The 22427-nt window shown below is 42.6% G+C and overlaps 1 protein-coding gene across 1 annotated transcript in view; it reads right to left on the reverse strand.

The window, feature by feature from the left end:
* LOC126195236 (uncharacterized) overlaps window positions 1-22427 on the reverse strand; it is a 233811-nt gene that overhangs the window by 149912 nt on the left and 61472 nt on the right. The window contains exon 2 of the mRNA XM_049933762.1: window positions 12796-12996. Within this exon, the coding sequence (XP_049789719.1) occupies window positions 12796-12996 (201 nt within the window). The remainder of the gene's footprint in view (window positions 1-12795; window positions 12997-22427) is intronic.

The raw sequence follows: 22427 nt of genomic DNA on the forward strand, positions 1-22427 counted from the left end.
AGGGCTGGCAATCGCATAAATACCTTTCTGAATAATAAACGGATTTACCGTGGTGAAGGATTGACCGTGGTGCAGCAGGAAGGGTCTTTGAATCATTAGCCTCATTACGTTTATGTTTCGTAGACGCTGATTGGGAAGACGATTGACTCATTATGAGAAAATCCCCCATGACTGCCGGTGTTTCCAATGGTGCGCTCCTTCCAACTGTGTGCCCCCTTCACAAAAGGGTGATTGTTCACACCTCCCGAACACCTGACAGAGGGACCAATCGGCAAAGTTGCAGCTCAGGTAATCACTCCTCCCTGTGCCTGGTCTGTACCAGGGGTACATGCGAACCCTACCTGTCGACCCGGGGCTGGGAATTATGCGTTACCCAGTCACCAGTTACGCACCAGATGCATGGGCTAGCACTTAACTTCCAAGAAATAGCCCTCTGCATCTTCCTGGATATATGGGGGCCTTCAGTAGCACGACCTTCGATTCCATGGTAAGGGCAGGAGAGGTGCATGACCTGGGGACCACTATATGTAGGTAGACCAGAGCCATGCTTAGTGGAAGGAAGGTAGAGGCTACCATGATGAATGAAAAGATGGTTATTAAGACCACTAGAGGCTGCCCACAAGGAGTAGTTTTGTCTCCTCTATTGTGGAATCTGGTGGTGAACGAACTCATTGAGGAACTGAATTCCAGAAAATGCTTCTGCCAAGGATACGCAGATGGCCTTGTCATAGTAATACTTGGCAAATTCACTGACACAGTCAGGAATATTGCACAAGGAGGGTTGGACATTGCGCAGAAATGGTGCACTAAACAGGATCTGAGAGTTAATCCTAAGAAGACTGTTGTGGTGCCATTTACGAAGAGACATATTCAGCATGCAAGTTGGAATCTAAAGCTCTTCGATGAAATTCTACCTGTGAAGGGGACAGAGAAATATCTAGGGGTAACCTTGGATGAGAAGCTAACTTGGACCCCTCATATTAAGAGTATCTGCTCCAAGGCAGAATATACTTTAGTGAGTACTAGGAGGGCTTGTGGCAAAAAATGGGGCCTAAGCCCCGGGGGTATGCACTGGATATACACCACAGTGGTTAGACCTAGGATTTCCTATGGGGCCGTAGTGTGGTGGAAGAAGGTAGAAGTGCAGGTTGCTGCTAAAGAGCTTGCTAAGGTGCAGAGATTGGCCTGCTTAGCCATAACGGGTGGAATTAGCAGCACACCAACTGCTGTAATGGAAGCCATGCTGGACATGCCTCCACTTCACCTTTGAGTTAAGATGGAGGCAGCAGCTGGGGCACACAGACTTAAAACTGGCAAAAACTGAGTCTCATTCAGATATCCAGAATCACACACGAACATAGTGAGTGAGGTAAATATAGGTATGGCTGGGGAAATACCTGCCGACTATATAATAACTCCAAACTGCTTTGACAAGCCTTACAACATAATAATTGAAAGTAGGGAGCAGTGGGAGAAGACAGTTCGACACTGTATGGGGGACATCATTTGGTTCACCAATGGGTCGAAAACAGACCGAGGCATTGGGGCAGGGTTGCACGGGGTTCAGCCAAGACTGGAGAGCATCATCTCTCTAGGGAAACTGGCCTCTGTACTCCAAGCTGAATTTACTGCAATCAGGGCATGTGTGGAGGAGAATATGCGTAGGTGCTACCATGACAGTAGCATCTACATCTATTCAGACAGCCAGGCAGCTCTGAAATCATTGGCAGCTCTTGCAACAAGATCTAAGATTGTTGCAGATTGCCACACGGCTCTGGTAGAGCTAGGGGGAAGCAATAGTGTGAACCTAGTGTGGGTCCGCGGGCCACTCAGAAATCTGTGGCAATGAATAAGCTAGGATGGGGGCAACAACTCCATTTATTGGACCGGAATCTGTCCTGACAATCACCAAGGCTATGATCAAATTAGAACTACGGAACTGGCTTAGGAAACAGCATGTAGGATATTGGACCGAGGTCCATAAACAAAAACATGGTAAGGTAATGATGCCCAAGCCATGTTTTAAAAGAAGCTCTGTAATCCTGGGATTGAACAGGAAAGAGATCAAACTCATGACTGCACTGATGGCCGGCCTTGGGAACTTCAAAAAACACATACAAACTATGGGTATAATGGAAGAGGACCCTAAATGTAGGATCTGTGATGAGGGCAAAGAAACTACATCACGTCTAATCTTCGAATGCATGGCATTGGAGAGCAAAAGATACAGAATCTTCGGGACAACTAGATCTGAAGAAATTGTCTAACAAAAAACTGGTAGAGGGACTCCTTGCACTGGTTGGCTTTACTAGATATACAGGGAGCAATACCGCACAATAAACTAGTTTCGGTGCGGGCAGTGGCGGGCCGGACCTAAGCTGTTTCAGCTCTCCTGTTAAAATCAATCAATCAATCCACCAAGTCCAGTTCGTGTCAGCACATTCCTATGGAGATATATGACAACTTCACGACGATTGTGTTGCTAGGAAATAAGTTATGTGCCCACACCCTGTTTTAACTGAGGCGTTAGTGAACATTCAAGCATGTCTGAGTATGATATGCCAGTTACAGTTGACTCAGAAAAACATAAAGGACTGTAACTTTGATACAGCTTACAGCACAAACGAACATTTACCTTAGGTAATTCCCATACGTGTCCAATTATGTAACATGGTTTCTGCTCACCCTATATCCGAACATCACGGCGATTCACTTTATCACAGGTATGGAAGGTGGCTTTATCACTGAACCTAATTTTCTTAAGAAAAATCTTCAGACTGCACTGTGTTAAACATTTCTACACAAAACTCACCTTGTTTTTCTTTGTCACTTTCTCTTAAAGCTTGCAACAGTTCCAATTTGTAGGCTTCGAAAGACAGGGGTTTCCACAATACCTTGCACACTGTAACAGTGGACATAATGAATTCTAAACTGAAAGTCTCATTGATTTACACAGAACATAAATGTAAAACTGCCTGACTTTTTCCAACTGAAGTGTCAGAGACTGCTGGCTGATCCTGACCCGACATCCTATGTGGTACATAGCCAGTTTTGGTGTTTACAACTTTTACTATCTCATTTCCTAATCTGATTTCCTCAGCATCACCTGATATAATTCAACTACATTCCATTACCCTTATTTTCTGTTTTCTGATACACACCTTACAATGCTTTTTCAAGAGCCAATCCAATTCCTTGCATCTTATTTTCCACATCCTTTACCATCTGACAGAATTAAAATGTTAGTGGCAACTTTCAGCTATTTTTGGCCAGTGTTTTATACAAACAACTCAACACTATACTGCAAAAACATGTTTTAGCACATTTTCATGCAGAAAAATTATCTTTACAGGTAACACCTACAACCTTACGAGTCAGGATTTTTGTTTGCATTTCTTTGAATGTGTTCCATCTCGCATTGCCAAGCGTCAAAGAGATTACAGTCTCCATCTCTATTAAAATTGTTGGTGCGTATGCAAAGCTCTACTACATCTTTCCCAAGGCAGGCTCTTACCAGTCTTCCCATTCTTTTTTGAATAATTAGTGTTGTTGTTTGGTAACCATGAGTTATTAAATTTGTTACAATGTGAACGCGAGGCATGCTTCCGCACCTATTATTGAAGTTACCACAGAGCTGACATCGCCACCAACACATTCACTGTTACCAGTATTGTGGCGACATTATAGCAAGCAACTGAGAGAGGCACCAATCGGCACAGTAGCAATGATTATTATGTACAGATCCACAAATGGCAGCAAAACAATCCGTTACCTAAGTGTTATTCATACGTGCCCAGCCAGCCAACCACCAGTGCATCAGTCAGCATCTATTCAGCACCCATCAGGCAGCTGACGTACGTTTGACAACTGCCTTTTGCACATACATGGTAACTGAACACACAGTCCAAAAATCAGAACAAATGTGCCACTTCGACCCAACGTCACTTCTATCACTGCAATATAGTGCAGTCTCGAGCAGTGACTCTGACAGCCAACTGCTGCTGCAACAGACTACAGCTGATGACTGATACAGTGCTGTGTGAGATGCTGCCAGTCTAGCACTGTTGTCCGAGCCAGGACTTCGCAGTTGTCACTGTGTATGATGTGTCTGTCATCAATACGGCAGCTCCAAGTTGTCTCGGGTTTGGCACCAGACCACTGTATTGAATTTCTTGTGCCACTGCAAACAAAGAGTTCACTGTTACTCCTGGCAAAGTTGTGTGTTGCAATGGCCTCTCTTTTCACTGTCTCGACTCTCACCTCCACTACTGCTAAACCATACCAAAATGCCTGGACTGGAAACAGTTGTACTCTCTCAAATCACAGAGGACGGCTTCCGAAACCTTACATAGCCGTCTTATAAAGATGGCCACTACAAATTAATGATTCTTTAATATTCACACTTGTCAGCAGCTGACTACTTAGAAATTGAGATTATCACATTATTTTTAAGATCTGATGGTATTTTGCTGCCTTATATTTCATGCATAACAAGTGGAGTGGTTTCATCACAATCACTTCTCCCAAAGTTTTCAGGGGTTCTGAGGAAATGCTGTGGACCCCCAGTGCCTTGTTATGATTTAGAATTTGACAGAGTACTGATATATGTCATCATATCTCCCATGTCATCTCCATTTACTCCTTGTTGTTCTATGAAATTGTCTTCACGCCATTTACCTTCCATAAATCTCTTCCTCTTTTCAACTTTCCTTAGTACTGCCTTCCCCACCCAAGTTTTTAAAGTTCATACAGCTACTTCTCTTTTCTCCATAGGTCTTCTTAATTTTCCTATAAGTGGCACCTACCTTTTGACTATTCATGCATGCATCTACAGCCTTGTACTTGTCCTCTAGCCATAGCTGCTTAGTCATTTGGCATTTTTCCTATTTCATTTTTCAGATTTCTGCATTCCCTTTGGCCTGGCTCACTTGCAGCATTTTTTATATTTTCTCTTTTTTTTATTTAAATTCAATATCCCGTGTTGATCCAAAAATTTATACTCTGCCTTTGCTCTTTGCCTGTCCTCCATATGGTGCAAGAAAAATCAAGACAGCTCACAGCACTGCTGCAAGATGCAGAAGGCTGCCATCTGTATTAACTAAAATCCACTGTCATCAACAACGGAGGCAATACTTATGCACTTTCATGAAATATAAAAACAGTGTTAAGCAACTGGGCATAGGATGCATCAAAGACCACTTTAACTGTCGGGGATTTTCTATGCTATAACGGCTACATTTCTGTTGTTGCCTTTATTACACCATTTCTCAAAGCTAGTGTATACTCCCATACAATATGGATTACAGGCGAAAAACCCCATTTTCCAAGGTGGCAACAGAGAGATTGCTATCATCAAAGTAAACTTGCAAACTACACACTGGTGGACTGGTGCATCTTAGCATCATTTCAGGGTCATTCACTACTATACAGGGTGGTCTATTGATTGTGACCGGGCCAAATATATCACGAAATAAGCGTCAAACAAAAAAACGACAAAGAACAAAACTTATCTAGCTTGAAGGGGGAAACCAGCTGGTGCTATGGTTGGCCCGCTAGATGGCACTACCATAGGTCAAATGGATATCAACTGAGTTTTTTTAAAAATAGGAACCCCATTTTTATTACATATTCGTGTAGTACGTAAAGAAATATAAATGTTTTAGTTAGACCACTTTGTCGCTTTGTGACAGATGGCGCTGTAATAGTCACAAACGTATGGCTCACAATTTTAGATGAACAGTTGGTAACAGGTAGGTTTTTAAAATACAGAACATAGGTACATTTGAACATTTTATTTCGGTTGTTCCAATGTGATACATGTAACTTTGTGAACTTATCATTTCTGAGAACGCATGCTGTTACAGCGTGATTACCTGTAAATACCACATGAATGCAATAAATGCTCAAAATGATGTCCGTCAACCTCAGTGCATTTGGCAATTCGTTTAACGACATTCCTCTTAACAGTGAGTAGTTCGCCTTCCGTAATGTTCGCACATGTATTGACAATGCGCTGACATGTTGTCAGGCATTGTCGGTGGATCACGATAGCAAATATCCTTCAACTTTCCCCACAGAAAGAAATATGGGGACATCAGATCTGGTGAACGTGTGGGCCATGGTATGGTGCTTCGACGACCAATCCACCTATCATGAAATATGCTATTCAATACCACTTCAACCACACACGAGCTATGTGCCGGACATCCATCATGTTGGAAGTACATCGCCATTCTGTAATGCAGTGAAACATCTTGCAGTAACATCGGTAGAACATTATGTAGGAAATCAGCATACATTGCATCATTTAGATTGCCATCAATAAAATGGGGGCCAATTATCCTTCCTCCTATAATGGCGCACCACACATTAACCTGCCAAGGTCGCTGATGTTCCACTTGTCGCAGCCATCGTGGATATTCTGTTGTCCGATAGTGCATATTATGCCGGTTTATGTTACCGCTGTAGGTGAATGACGCTTCGTCGCTAAATAGAACACGTGCAAAATATCTCTCATCATCCCGTAATTTCTCTTGTGGCCAGTGGCAGAACTGTACACGTTGTTCAAAGTCGTCACCATGCAATTCCTGGTGCATAGAAATATGGTACGGGTGCAGTCAATGTTGATGTAGCATTCTCAACACCAACATTTTTGAGATTCCTGATTCTCCCGAAGTTTGTCTGCTACTGATGAGCGGATTAGCCGCGACAGCAGCTGAAACACCTACTTGGGCATCATCATTTGTTGCAGGTCGTGGTTGACATTTCACATGTGGCTGAACACTTCCTGTTTCGTTAAATAACGTAACTATCTGGCGAACGGTCTGGACACTTGGATGATGTCACTCAGGATACCGAGCAGCATACATAGCACATGCCCGTTGGACATTTTTATCACAATATCCATACATCTACACGATATCAACCTTTTCCACAACTGGTAAACGGTCCATTTTAACATGGGTATTGTATCACAAAGCAAATACCGTCCACACTGGCGGAATGTTACGTGATACCACATACTTATATGTTTGTGACTATTACAGCGCCATCTATCACAAAGCGAAAAAAGTGGTCCAACTAAAACATTCATATTTCTTTACGTACTACACGAATATGTAATAAAAAATGGGGGTTCCTATTTAAAAAAATGCAGTTGATATCCGTTTGACCTATGGCAGCGTCATCTAGCGCGCCAACCATAGCGCCATCTGGTTTCTCCCTTCAAGCTAGAGGAGTTTCGTTCTTTGTAGTTTTTTCGTTTGATGCTTATTTCGTGAGGTATTTGGCCCGGTCACTATCAATGGACCACCCTGTATAACCCGCTATATGTTCTGCTGTCCTTGCAGATTTGTACACTGAGCAGCCATTAACAAAGTGCATTCTAGTAATTATTTTTCAGCTTGGCTTCATCTAAGAGAGATAAGTGTATTTTACAATTAGCTTATAGACAATGACAATGCTAACTGGGAACTACACAACAAAGTTTTCTAATACTACGACAACAGCATCCAAGATGGTGCAGATCAAATCACAAATATACCGTGCATTAATACCAAAGTTATTTTATCATCCAAGACTTTGCCTGTCCCTTGGTGGAGTGAAGAATGTCACTCAACAATCATGAACAGACAGTCAATTATTTAGCAAGGGAAACTGTCAAACAGTTGTGCAATTTGTGATTTTTTTTTTTAAATTTTTAGAACCAGTTTTGGCAATTCACTATGCCTTCTTCAGGTCACATGCACATCTCATTTATAGACACTCTAAGCATATCGATATTGATACATTGGAATCAGTAATTTCTGGAGGTCATGAATTTGTTTTTCCATGTGCTTCTTGAAAGATTTGACTACAAGTTGCAAATCAACTCGTCTTTGAAGGAAGCACTTGAAATACGAATTAACGATACCCAGAAACTGATTGCCCCAGTACGTCAATATTGATACGTATTGAATGTCTACACATGAGATGCATATGAGGGTCTGAAGATGGTTTAGCGAACTGTCAAAACTGGTTGTGAAAAGCACAATGGATCAACAGAGAGACAGATAACTGTTCAAATATCGCCTGTACAGAAAGAGCACCACAGTCTTCAGGAGGGTAAAGACTAAACCCAGACATATGAAACATAATAACTATGGACCAAGGTGAGATTTCCTAATATCTGCAGAATCTACACCATTAATAAAGGAAAATGTACATTACGTGGAACTCAGGCTAGACAATGCCTTACTTAATAACCGAGTCACTTTTGCTACCTGAACTTTTAACCATAGAGATCACAAATGTTACAACTGTTAGAATCTTATGGATATGAAACAAATGGAATCTTCTAACATCTCAGATGTTTATAACAACCCATCTGGCATGTGGGAACTGAAGTCTGATTTGTCTGCTGCCCAACACACAGACACAGAACTAGTCAAGGTTCAATACAGTATTGTCCAAGTTTTATTACATCTATTCAATAAAAGCTGGACAGAAACCTGCTTTTACAACTCATTATGGAAAGTGGTTATGAGGTTCATTTTAAAACCAGAGAAAGACTATCTCTAGGTAGTCACGTATGCCATTCCATGAAGTCGAGCCCCATAAATCAATATGTGAACACTTTTGTATTACAGGAGACCACTCACCAAAAACCAGAAGGCCTGAGATGTCTAAAGAAAGAAAACTTGCTAGCTTTTGAAGTTACTCTTTGCCTACTCCTCTACATGGTGACAGCTAAACTAACAGAGCCAATGCTATTTTCTGGCAAGTGGACTGGATGTGGTGGCGGCGGCAGAGCCAGATGGAGTAGGCAGAGGGAGAGGGAGGCAGAAGGCAGGGAGATGGTCTAGGGGTGTGTGGGTGGTTAGCAGCTAGTAGGGAAGTGGATAGTTTGCTGGCTAGGAATGCAGGAGGGAGAGGTAGCAGGTATAGGGGCTTGCAGGATTGTATTGGCCCATGGGAAGTGGCACACACTGAAGGCGACATGTGGATGTGAAATGGGAGCGGGTGACAGAATGGAGGAAGGGGAAACTGTTGGCTGGAGGGCGTGGAGACAATGAGTTACCCACAATTGAGGCAAGGACAATTACAGGAGCGGAGGGTGTGTTCTAAGGATAAGTCCTATCTGCATAGTTCAGACAAGCTGGTGGCAGAGTGTAAGACATAGATGGCTTGGGTTGTGAAGCAGCCACTAAAATTGTGCATGTTGCACTCAGCTGCAAGATGTGCTCAGCTGCATGTTCCACCATCGGGTGGTCAACTTTGTTCTTGACAGGAGTTTAGGAGAGGCTATTCACCATGGTGGACAGCTGGTTCGTAGTCACACCAACATAAAGGGTTGTGCAGCATTCACATCTACACAGTAAGATCAGAACAGAGCTTACTTCATTTAATGGGGGAGAATAGAGGAATATTTAATTTTACATGGGAGATTAGTAACATCTTGATTGTTTTTGTAGCCTTAAGCCCACAGCTGTACTTTAAATTACTTTACAAATGCATACTCAATGAAGCATTGCACAACTTGGCACTCAATAAAAGAGACTTGAGGAAACAAATTTATGAGATGAAGAAGGTAGAATAATGTAAACATCTGAATGTGAAAGTGTTAAACTGTAACATGTTTGTTACATGCTCTGTGTGTCAGACAACTAAATTTTGAACATAAATGATTGTATTTTGATACATAACCTAAATGGTATGCATACCAAATGAACTTCATCACACTTCAGACAAATGTTATGTGCACGTAACTGTAATGTACCTAATTGCAATTAATAGTGCAGGCAAAGTCAGAAACTGCAGTATGAGATTTCATCCAATACTAACTTCTTTTAACATAACACTGTGTCCACAAGACCACACATAAATAAATATCAAATATAGTGACTTTAACTGGTATATAATTATTCATTAGCCATAATAACTAAGTGCACAACTGAACTATAATATTTTGATAAGTATACATATAGTGTCACAATGGAAAATCCAGGATGGAATAATGGCAATATCATGAAAGGATACCATATAACGGGGAACAAGCAAACTTTTGGCCATAACACCTCCACCTCCACCTTAATTAAACAACACACACACACACACACACACACACACACACACACACACACACCACATGACTGCTGTCTCTGGCTGCTGAGACCAGACTGCGAGCAACTGCATATAATGGGAGAAGCAATTGGGGAGGTTGGGATCAGGAGGCTGGGCAGGGAGGGGCAGCGATAGCAAGGTAGGGGTTGGGATGGTAAATTGCTGCGTGTGGGTGCAGACAGGAGCATGGTGGGAAGGCAGTAGGGCAACTACGTGGAGGTGGGAGGTTAGATGGAGGGTGGGAAGTGGGAGGGTGGGAAAGGGGGATGTGGGGGAAGGGGGGTTGGAAAAGGAGAGAAGTAAAAAAAAAAACTGTGAGTGTGTTTGTGGAATAAAGGGCTATATAGCTCTGGAGTGGGAACAGGAAGGGGGATAGGTCGTGACAGTACTGTATCCTGCTACTAGTGCATGTGAGTCTGAATGTCCCGAATGTGGTGTCGCCTCGCATATGTGCTCGAATAGGTCACCAACTGTATCAGTGCGGGCTGCCTGTGTGAGTCTCCGCCTTGCCGAATGCTGGTGACTCGTGTATATATACATCTGCATGGTGCATTGCTGGCTGACCCTCTCTCTGTAGATCCAGCTCTGCTACTCACATCAGTTGTTCTGTCTTGTTATATGTGGATTCACAAAAGGGGTTAGTGCCATTACTGTTCAGAGACTTATAAATAAATCCATTTGTGTTTCTTCAATTGGTGTCATGTATTACTAGGTTGTTACAGACAGTGACTAACAAAGGTCAAAGCCAGGAGAGTTGTGGGAAGATGGGATATATTGCAGGGAGAGTTCCCACCTGCGCAAATCAGGAAAGCTGGTGTTTGTAGGAAGGATCCAGATGACACAGGCTGTGAAGCAGTCACTGAAATGAACAGTGCTGTGTTGGGCAGCATGTTCAGAAACGGGGTGGTCCAGCTGCTGCTTGGCTACACTTTGTCAGTGGCCATTCATGCAGACAGCTTGTTGGTTGTCATGCCCTTGTAGAACACAACATAGCACTCGGAGCTTAGCTTGTAAATTGCATGACTGTTTTCATAGGCCTTTATTGGATAGATGATGCTTGTGACCGGACTGGAGTAGGTGATGTGGAAGGGTGTGTAGCACAGGTCTTGCGTCTAGGCCTGTTAAATGGGTATGAGCCATGAGGCAAGAGATTTTGAGCAGCAATTGTGTAGGGCAGGATGAGGATATTGTTTAGGTCCAGTGAGTGGTGGATTACCACTGTGGGAGGGATGGGAAGAATAGTGGATAGAACACATTCCTGAAACTCTGGCAGAGAATAATCAGTTGCTCCAGTCCTGGGTGGTACTTAGTCATAAGGGGAATGCTACTCTCTTGCGAACGGTGGGACTTCGGGAGGTTGTGGGTGACTGGAGAGGAAAGACATGGGAGCTCTGTTGCTGTACAAGGTTGGAGGGGGGGAGGGGGAATCACAATCTTTGAAGGCTTCAGTGAGGCCCTTGATAAATTCCGAGAGGGACTGTCCATCACTATACATGAGACAGCCACGAGTGGCTACGCTGTATGGAAGGGTCTTCCTGGTATAGAATGGGTGGCAGCTGTCACAGTGGAGGTATTGCCGGTGGCAGGTTGGTTTCTGAGAATGCTGCCCAACATACTGTTCTTCATTTCAATGACTGCTTAAAAGCCTATGTCATCTGGATCCTTCCTACTAGTACCAGCTTTTATGAATTGCACAAGTGGGAATGCTCCCTGCCTCAGCCTCCGTTAGTCACTCTTCTTCACCCACCTGTTCCACTCCTGCACTACACATCCCTCTATTCCACCAAGGCCCACAATTTTTTTACTTTTCTGCCCCCCCCCCCCCCCCCCCAACCCTCTGTCTAACTTCCAAACTGCTGCTATCTGCCCTGCTCTGTCCACCTTGACCCTGTATGCTCCTACAAGCAGCACTTTACCATCCCCACCCTCACCAAGCTATCCCTCCCCCTCCCCTTTCCTGCCTCCTCCTTACCCCCACTACCCAGATTACTTCTCCAATCATGCACAGTTACTCGCAGTCTGGCATTGGCAGCCTAAGACAGTGGTCATAGGTGTGCGAGGTGTGTTTGCATGATTATATATGTGTGTGCACATGTGTTTTGTCTAATTCAGAAAAAGGCCTTTTGATTGAAAACTTACTTCTTTGGAAGTCTTTTTGTTGTGCCTGTCTGCGACTCGACATTCTCTACTATATGGTGATTAGCAATCTATCTTTTTAATAATATTATATACTGTCGCGGTTATAGTTTTCATATAAACCACAGCAACATGGATTTATTAATTTAATACAGGGTACTGGTGGTCTCAAACATTGGTGATATGGGTGTAAACTGACTAATGAGGATTGCAAGAAGCTTATGTTCTCCAATATTTTAACAGAAGTTGGACCTCATAATTTATGGAAACTGTGCCAGGCAACTATTGCAATCAGTAATCTTTAAAAGCATCCATCCTGCAAAGCAATGGAAACCTTCAAGCCAGGTTAATTCTTGGTACAAATCTACTGAATAACAACAATGCATTAGTAGTAGCTTAAACACTTAAATTTTTCTGTACTATTTATACCAAATTTATTTTCAGCTTTTAACAGAGCATTCAGCTTAAATATGCGAAAACATTAAGTATTAAAAGTAGCTTTCAGACATCACTTATTACTAACACACTAAACGAGATACAAAAACTAGGAACTCATACCTGAAGTGCTGCATGTGTATGAGCGAGTCCAACTTCATGTAAGCATTCATGGTACTTCTGTTGCAATGACTTCAGTTTTCTCTCCTGACAATTTTGTAACTCTAAATTCTCTTTCATCTCAGCTGCTTTTAAAACATTATCTTTTTTCCGTTGAACTCTTTTTCGGATGTGATCAGCAATATCTTTTGACTGCTGACGAACCTTAAACAGAATTACTATATGAATATAGAATAAAGATCATATACATGAACTTTCCGTTATTATCAATAGTTGCTTTAAAGCCAAAACACTTTCTTGATTAATTTCCTTCGCTAAAACAAAAATTATATCTACTATTGACAATTGCACACAAAACAGTACAGCATTTGAAGAACAGAATAAAATTATTTTTAAATAAATCTCTGTCCACCTGCCTCAAATCCTCACAAGGAAACAAAAAGACTTGCCTCTTTTTTGTGTTATTTATGTCTTATGCTTCCAGTACTGTAACATCTTTAAACATTCAACGCTATTTTTTCACCAGATAGTAATGAATCATACTTTAGAGACAAATTGAGAAAGCTTATATATTTAAATTATGTGGGACAGTATAGTGTGCTTATTTCTGTATCTTTATGGGATTAAAAAGAAAAGATCTGATCACAGTTTCCATTCACCACCACCACCACCACCACCAGTCATTTGACATCCAGTGCTATGTAAAGGCCACCTCTAGAGCAGTGGTTTTAAATCTTCCCGAGACCATTACCTCTGAGGGTGATCATATATTAGCTAGTACCCCTTGTGGCAAAGCAAGCTGGGATTTTTCCTTCCCTTCTTTGTTTTGCGATCTGCTTCCTTAAAATTAGTTTTTCCATTTTTGACTAATAATATTAACATACATGAGTATAATCTGCATTTTCATAAAAAGGTAAGGTTGGGCCTCAGTTTTAAAGAAAATAACATCAGATCTAATTTTGTACTTAGTTTTATGTATGTAATTTATTTTCTAATTTATTTTGACAGTTCCTAGTTAGTATCTTCTGTTATAGGGTGAAATCAGTAATTGTTTCTTAACTTAAATTCTGTTGTTGATTTATAAACAAATATAAATTCTATAACTGTAAACATTTGGAAGATGAAATGCTGGTAACCTTAAAGTACCTATTTGGCTCTATTCAAAAACATGTTAGCAAATCCAGCAATTAATTAATTCAAAAGTAAACAACAGTTTTGTCAAAAGTGTTGTTTGTGTAATAATATATGATAATTTCATGATTTAAACAAATAGTTCGGCTTAACCCTTGCAGCAGAAGAAACTGTTAAAAAGAACCAATTTTTTGGTGTACTCAGTTAATTTAATGAGTTAAGTTTTAATTGTACTTTCTGTAATTTAAACTTTGAACAATGTGTAGTTTCAGCGTCTATTATTGTTAGGATATATAAGGGCCCGATTTTTGGTCCTGAGACAGTCGGTACACGGCCCAGTTTCAGACGAGAAACCTGTGTTGGTTAGAACAACAACAATGCATCAACTTAACAGTGAAATCAGTATTAAACCAATATGCCATGTGTTAAAACAATGACAGTTTCTGCTCCATACGTAGCTTCCTATTTTTCAAGAACTGTGAACTTTGTAAATAGGTTTTTACTGCTTGTAAATGTTCAACAAAACAAAGGCTCTGAGCACTATGGGACTTAACTTCTGAGGTCATCACTCCCCTAGAACTTAGAACTACTTAAACCTAACTAACCTAAAGACATCACACACACCCATGCCCGAGGCAGGATTCGAACCTACTACCGTAGGGGTCATGCGGTTCCAGACTGTAGTGCCTAGAACCGCTCGGCCACTCCGGCCGGCGATGTTCAACAGGAAACTACTGTAGCAGTATGTGGATGTTCACCTGCAACCTATTAATGAGGCTTATCGAAAGTTAAACAATTGTGCACTGGCCATAAAACTGTGTATTATTGGGGGGGTTGTGAAAAATGAAAGTAAATAACTGTGAAATGCAAATGTGCACCTGTCAGCTACATCATTTAAAGTAGACAGTACTTCACTCCCAGACCCTATTTTTTCAGCCAGTACGTTGACACCGAGGATGAACGAACGAAGAAACAAAGAAGGTGAACGCCCCCCACCCCCCCAATCATCATCATCATCATCATCATCATCATCATCATCAACAACAACAACATCATTAGCACCCAACTAAACTTTAGAATGAAAAAGAATACTCTTTGGACACTTGTATTTACAAAAATTATGAAAAATAAAATATTTAATTTTTGCTGATGTTTTACAAAACCACAAACTATTGAATCAGGGAGATAATCAGTATTATTATTTCTAACAAACATTTTTTTGTAGAAGGAAGAAGCAATTTTCAGTACATTTCTACCAACAACCCCTTCTCAGTAAAGATAGCTAACCATCCCCACTGAGGGAAGACACTAATCATATAACACACTTTTCTAGCACCATCCCTCTCATTAGTGACATTTGCTTCACCTTCACCCCCATTTAAAATCGACATAGTTAAAATTTGTGCACTATACTTAGGTATGCAAATTACTTGATTGATGGGCACTTTACTTCTGAAGTGTCAGAAAGGGGGAAGACTTCAGGCTGCTAATGCTTTGCATCTTACCACTGCCACTATTAACAATGATATTGTATATGCCTTTCAACAATGTAATAGCCATTATATAGTTACTGTTGTGTTGTGCTGTCAATTTATTTACCTGTTGCAAACTACATTTAGTTCTGAGATGTTATTTTCACAAGATATTTAAACATATATGTCTCACTTTTGCTGAAGTATGTGTGTGTGGAGTAGTGTACCAAGTATACATGTGCTGGGCCGATTATGTGAGGAACGAGGAAGATTATGTTCACACATTTGTTTCACAAGCTATGACCTCCATCACACTGGGCATCATGCATTAATGCTACTGCATTAAAAAAATGTAATTACTGGTAATTTTTGTAGCCAGCATTACAGTATTATGAAACAGTGATAATAGTAACAATCTTTCAAAAATAATTTAATTTCGTGACTGATATACAATTGAACCATTCCCCCCACCCCCCGATACACAATTGAACTATTTCATTTCACCCTTCAGGGCGTAACTGCCACCAGGTTCAGAACCACTGCTCTAGAGTACACTATTCCATGCACTACCCTCTTCAGCTCCTAACCTCTCGCTACAAGGCTGTACTCCGGTGGAACACCCAGGTGAGACACACATACTACAGACCAACCCGACATATCCTATTTGCGTGCTATTACAGTTGTATCCTATCCTACCAGAGGCAGGGTCATCTAGAAAAACAACCAAATCGTACATTAACTATGCACCTTAACAAATGGCCTCTGCTAAACAGTGGAAAAGAGCTGTGTTGGCGATACAATGGCAAATACATCTTTCGACGCAAGATACATAACTTCAAGGACTACATAACAACCCGCGCCATCTGGAAGTACCCTCACTTCCAGTATTAGGTTCTCCAGTTTATGCAGATGGAATCACAACCTCTGACCTTGCAAGCCTCCTGGCCTCAGTCTGCACTAGTCCTTCCAGATTCTTATCAAATACTTGATATGAACAATAAACAGTGTTGAGAAGCTGCTTTACCTAGGCCAAAAAAAAAAAAAAAATATTTGTACATTATAAAAGAATAAGGCCTTTTCAACAAAGATTGTGATAGCAGTTTTCCCAGCCTAAAAAGAAAAAGTCTTTGGCCAGCACAGAGATACGTGCACACAGAAGACAGAATGTAACAACCTGGAGGAAATGATCACCAGTAACAAGGAAAAATGTAAAATGCAAGGACACAAGCCACAATAATTGAATTACAGTCTCTTTAACTGCTAAGTGATATGCATTATGCAACAATGGTGTAGAGGCACTGAAATACTGCACCTAATGGTAATGATATTGACATATGACAGGGTGGGCAGCAACTGTAAAACTGTCGTAAGGGCAGGGGTAATGCACATATGTAAGCAGTGGGCAAGATGTGATTACAATCAATGTAAATAAACTTTTTGAAATGTCAGCCACTGAACTTTCGAGTGCGTGCTACTAATCTAGTTGCAATTTGCACAACCGTCTTACTAAATTAACTGAAGTTCTGGGCACAGTCTCAGTTCACAAACCTAACAAAATCTGAATTTGAGATACCAATATAAATGCAAGCATTAAGGCTTAAATTGTTAACAGCTTCATGAACAATTTGAATAATTGAGGCATGGCACACATGGTACAACTGTTATGGAAGTAACCAAAAATCCATTTTCAGCCTTAGACCAAGTACTTACAAAAATCGGTAATGAAAATAGCTGTGGGTATTAAATAAGATTTTGGCTTCTCAGATCATTACTGCTAGACAATAAATCTAAAACAGAGCAGTTTTCTGACTCTGAAACTACATACTTTTTCACAGATATTAGCACAACATATTTGGGATGAACCATATAAAGAAAACTGTGCAGAAAAGTATGTAGATACAAAATTCTCTAAATCCTGATCATTATCGAACTAATTTCTGAGGAGATATTTCCAAAACTGGCAGCTTCAGCACCAGCACCAGATAATAAAAATAAATGGGTAACTGTAAGTATGGGAAAATCCTATGAGACAATTAAATACCTCTGTTGCTTACAAAAACACTGTACAAATACAGAGTTCCTAAATTAAAACGTTCTCCTCACAGTGAGAGGACCGAGAGGTGGTCTCCAGCCTGGGAGAGGCTTAATAACCCAGAGCTTGTTACCATGAAGGGAGGACTATTGGTAATGCCAAAGTGACACCACCTGCCGACAGACTGTAACACAGAGATGATCGGAGAGAATGTAAGAACCAGCAGGCTGAGGTAAAAGGACTGCAGGCTTGGCAGAAGGATCAGCGGCCTCATTTTCTGTCAGACCGTTGTGACCAGGAACCCACATGAACATCACAGTGGCTCATCAAGAGTGAGCAAGCGACAGCTTTCCTGCACCTGCTGCACTAAGGGATGGACAGTGTACAGCACATAGAGGCTCAGAAGGGCACTGTGAGAGTCTGAGCTGAAGATGCAATTGAAAAGCAGATGTACTGCATGGCCTGATACAGGGTGAAGAGCTCTGCTGTAAATACTGAGCAGTGTTCTAGAAGCTGATATCGAAAAATGTCAGTGCCAATGACAAAGGCATACCCGACACCACACTCAGCCCGAGAGCCGTCAGTGTACACAAACGTACTATCGCAATGTTCCATGCAAAGGTCGTGAAACTGAAGATGATAGAGCATGCCTGGAATAGTGACCTTAGGAACCGAATGAAGGCCACGGTGAACACGGGCCGCTGCACAAAGCCGAGGTGGTGAATGGTTTACACCCTGGGAAAGCTGCAGGCAGCGTGAAATTAAGTTGCCGGAGCAAGAGCTGAAAGCGAACTCTAGGAGTTAACACAGAAGAGGGACGCTCCCCATACTGGCGATCAAAAGAGTCATTGAAGAATTAGGCGTAGGATGGGTAGCCATGTATGGCAGACAAACGGCATGCATACCTGCAGAGGAGAAAGTCACAGCAGTAGTTCGGCAGATTCTGTGTACAGACCCTCAACCAGACTAGTGTAAAAGGCACCAGTGGCCGAACAGATGCCACGATGGTGGGTAATATGGAGATAGTGTAAGAGGGACGAACATGCAGATGCATAAACGAAACACCCATAGTCTAGGTTCAAACGGACAAGGGACCAATACAAATGGAGGACAGTAGTTTGATCTGCTGCCCAAGAAGCACAATGCAGGACTGTGTGCAGCAGGCTGCCAGGTAAGACACACGGAAGGACAAAGAAAGCTTCCTATCGAGCACGAGGCCCAGGAATTTCGTAATTTCAACAAACAGAAGGGCAACAGGCCCAAGATGTAAAGACGGTGGAAGAAACCAATTGTGCTGCCAGAAATTCATACAAATGGTTTTGTCAGTGGAAAAGTGAAAGCCATAGTTCATGCTCTACGAGTGGAGATTATCAAGACATCGCTAAAGACACTGCTCAACGAGTCACGTCCGTGGAGAACTACAACAGATGGGAAAATCATCAATGAAAAGGGATCTGGAGAAGCTTGGCAGGAGCCAGGCTATTATAGGGTTAATGGCAATAGCAAAGAGTGGACAAAGTAATGAAATGGTCAACTGCAGAACGGTGTGCTCGAAATCCTCATTGTGTAGTGGTTAGTAAATTGCGAGACTGTAGCCACCATACCAGCCAGGCACGAATCATACATTCCATCATCTTCCAGACGCAGCTGGTGAGAGAAGTGAGGTGGTAGCTGGAAGGAAGGTGTTTGTCCTTACTGGTCTTAGGTATGGGTATAACAGCGGCTTCATGCTAGTATCTGGGAAATAGGTCTTCTGGCCATAAGTGGTTGTCTGTATGAAGCAGAAAGTCCTTGCCCACAACAGAAAAGTGCTGCAACACCTGAATGTGACCATTGTCTGGCTCTGGGGCAACGGATCATGATGAAGTGAGAGTATGATGTAACTCCCTCATAGTAAAGGTGGCATTGTAGTTCTCATGATTCTGAGAAGAGAAGGATATCACCTGAACCTCCTATGCTCGTTTCTGGTGGACGCAGGCAGGGTGATGTGGAAGGAGCTTGAAACCTCTGCAAAACAGCAGCTCAAGGTGCTGGAGATACACCATGTGATCAAAAGTATCCAGACAGCCCAAAAACCATACATACGTTTTTCATATTAGGTGCGGTGTGCTGCCATCTACTGACAGATATTCCATATCAGCGACCTCAGTAGTCATTAGACATCATCATGAGAGACCAGAATGGGGCGGTCCGTGGAACTCACGGACTTCGAATGTGGTCAGGTGATTGGGTGTCACTTGTATCATACATCTGTATGTGAGATTTCCACACTCCTAAATATCCCTACGTCCTCTGTTTCTGATGTGATAGTGAAGTAGAAGCGTGAAGGGGCACGTACAGCACAAAAGTGTACTGGTCGACATCATTTGTTGACTGACAGAGACTGCCGACAATTGAAGAGGGTCGTAATGTGTAATAGGAAGACATCTATCCAGACCATCACACAGGAATTCCAAGCTGCATCAGGATCCACTGCAAGTACTATGACAGTTAGGCGGGAGGTGAGAAAACTTGGATTTCATGGTCGATCGGCTGCTCACAAGCCACACGTCATGTTGGTAAATGCCAGACGATGCCTCACTTGGTGTAAGGAATGAACAGTGGAAAAACATTGTGTGGAGTGACAAATCACAGTACACAATGTGGCGATCCAATGGAAGAGTGTGGGTGTGGCGAATGCCCAGTGAACGCCTCTGCCAGTGTGTGTAGTGCCAACAATAAAATTCAGAGGCGGTGATGTTATTGTGTGGTCGTGTTTTGCATGGAGGGGGCTTCCACACCTTGTTGTTTTGCATGGCACTATCACAGCACAGGCCTACATTGATGTTTTAAGCACCTTCTTGCTTCTTTCAACACGATTGAGCACCTGTTCATAATGCACGGCCAGTGGTGTAGTGGTTACACGACAATAACATACCTGTAATGGACTGGCCTACACAAAGTCCTGGCCTGAATCCAATAGAACACCTTTGGGGTGTTTTGGAATGCCGACTTCATGCCAGGCCTCACCGACCGACATCAATACCTCTCCTCAGTGCAGCACTCCATGAAGAATGGGTTGCCATTCCCCAATAATCCTTCCAGCACCTGACTGAATGTATGCCTGCGAGAGTGGAAGCTGTCATCAAGGGGCCAACACCACACTGAATTCCAGCATTACCAATGGAGGGCACCACAAACTTTTAAGTCATTTTGAACCAGGTTTCTGGATACTTTTGATCACACAGTGTAGCAATAGGTGCACTACATCATCGTCTGCTACTGTCACGCCAGAAATCGTGAAATGACTCTTGGTCCCAGAGAGTTGTAGGAGGTTGGCCCACACTATGGTAGATAGTGTGGAACTGTTAAAAGAACTAGTGAAGGAAATCCAGCTAGCTTTTTTGCCATCCCGAAGAATGCGATGATTCTGTGCATGCAACTGTTCATAATGAATGCAGTTTGCCATCGTAGGATGACAGTTAAAAATGCAGAGAGCATGTTTCCGCACGCGAATTGCATCATGGTAAGCCGCAGTCAACCAATGGACTGGGACACGGTGTAGTAGAGAGGAAGTGCAAGGAATGGAACATTCTGCAGTGGTAAGGATAACGTTTGTACCATATTCTACCTGATCATCATAACTGGGGAAATATTATCTGTGGTAGGTTGTCAGAGAGGAGTAAAGCTTCCAGTCAGCCTTAGGAAGCTGGCATTTGCGTGTGCACATAGGTGGGGTAGGAGTCAGCAAATTGATAGCACACAGGAAATGGTCACTCGAGTATGTGTCAGAGAGAATGGACCACTCGATATGATGGGCAAGTTGGGCAGTGCAAAAGGATGGGTCCAAATGGCAACAGGTGTGTGTGGAGTCTGAAAATGTGAGTGTTCCAGTGTTAAGGCAGAAGAGGTTAAGTTGGTTAAGAAGGGCAGCCAAGAGGGCACCTCTCAGAGGTTCTGCGAGAACCCCAAAGGGAATGATGCACATTAAAGTCATAGAGCAGCAGAAAAGGATGAGGTAGCTGCCTAATAAGGTGGAGGAAGTCTGCTCTGGTGACATCGTATGATGGAGGGATGTAAACAGTATAAAGGGAAAACGTCAAGTGAGGAAGGAAAAGGTGAACTGCAACAGCCTGAAGGCAAGTAGTCAGGCAGATGGGCTGACTAAGCACATCATCCCATATGAGCAGCATGACTTGCCCATGAGAGGGAATGCCATCTTCGGGGGGAGGTCGAAATGGACCGGAAAGAAATGCAAGAGCTAATAGCAGTCATGAAGATGAAATTTTGTTTCCTGAAGGCACAGAACAAGTGGACACTGTCATTCTAAGAGCAGTAATACATCCTCTTTGTTGGACTGAAGGCAGCGAAAGGAGAGTCACTACAAGGGAAAAATGAAGGGGTGTCACCTCGACAGCTGCCGAGTATTGGCCTTCGAAGACTCACTGCTAAAGGGCACAGAGGCAGGAGGATCCTGCTCCATGAGGTCTACAGAATCATTGGCATTCTCCCATTGGCCTGCAGAGTCCTGGTTAGAAATGCAGTTGGTGGTGCACTCCAGCAACACGGTCAGCCAGGTGAGGGTATCAGGTGGTGACACTGTCGGAGAGGATCTCCGATTCGGTGAAGGAGAAGACCGTTTGTCTTTGTTTGACTAATAGGAGCCTTAACGGTGGGCAGAGGAGGACTCAGAAGTCGGTTGGCTGGAGGGATGTAGGAGGTCTTCACAGGAGTATTCCTTCTGTCCTTTCCGGCCTGCCGGTTTTGTAGCTGGTGACTTCGCTCCACGAGGCAAAAGTTTGGTGGCGTGTTGCACTGCTGGATGAAGAGAAAGGAATGCTACCATGATGCTGTGTGATTTCACAACCACGGTGATAAATTTGAGGTTGCATGTCTTCCTGGCCGTGTCCTTTGTGGAGTGACATGTAGCAACAGCAGTACTGTAGCAGACCATCAAGCAGCCTAGTGTAAATAACACCATGGCGAGAATCCCACTTTCGCTGGGCCTTGACACGAACAGG

This window comes from Schistocerca nitens, chromosome 7 (assembly GCF_023898315.1).
Source record: "Schistocerca nitens isolate TAMUIC-IGC-003100 chromosome 7, iqSchNite1.1, whole genome shotgun sequence".
NCBI classification, from domain to species: Eukaryota; Metazoa; Arthropoda; class Insecta; order Orthoptera; family Acrididae; genus Schistocerca; species Schistocerca nitens.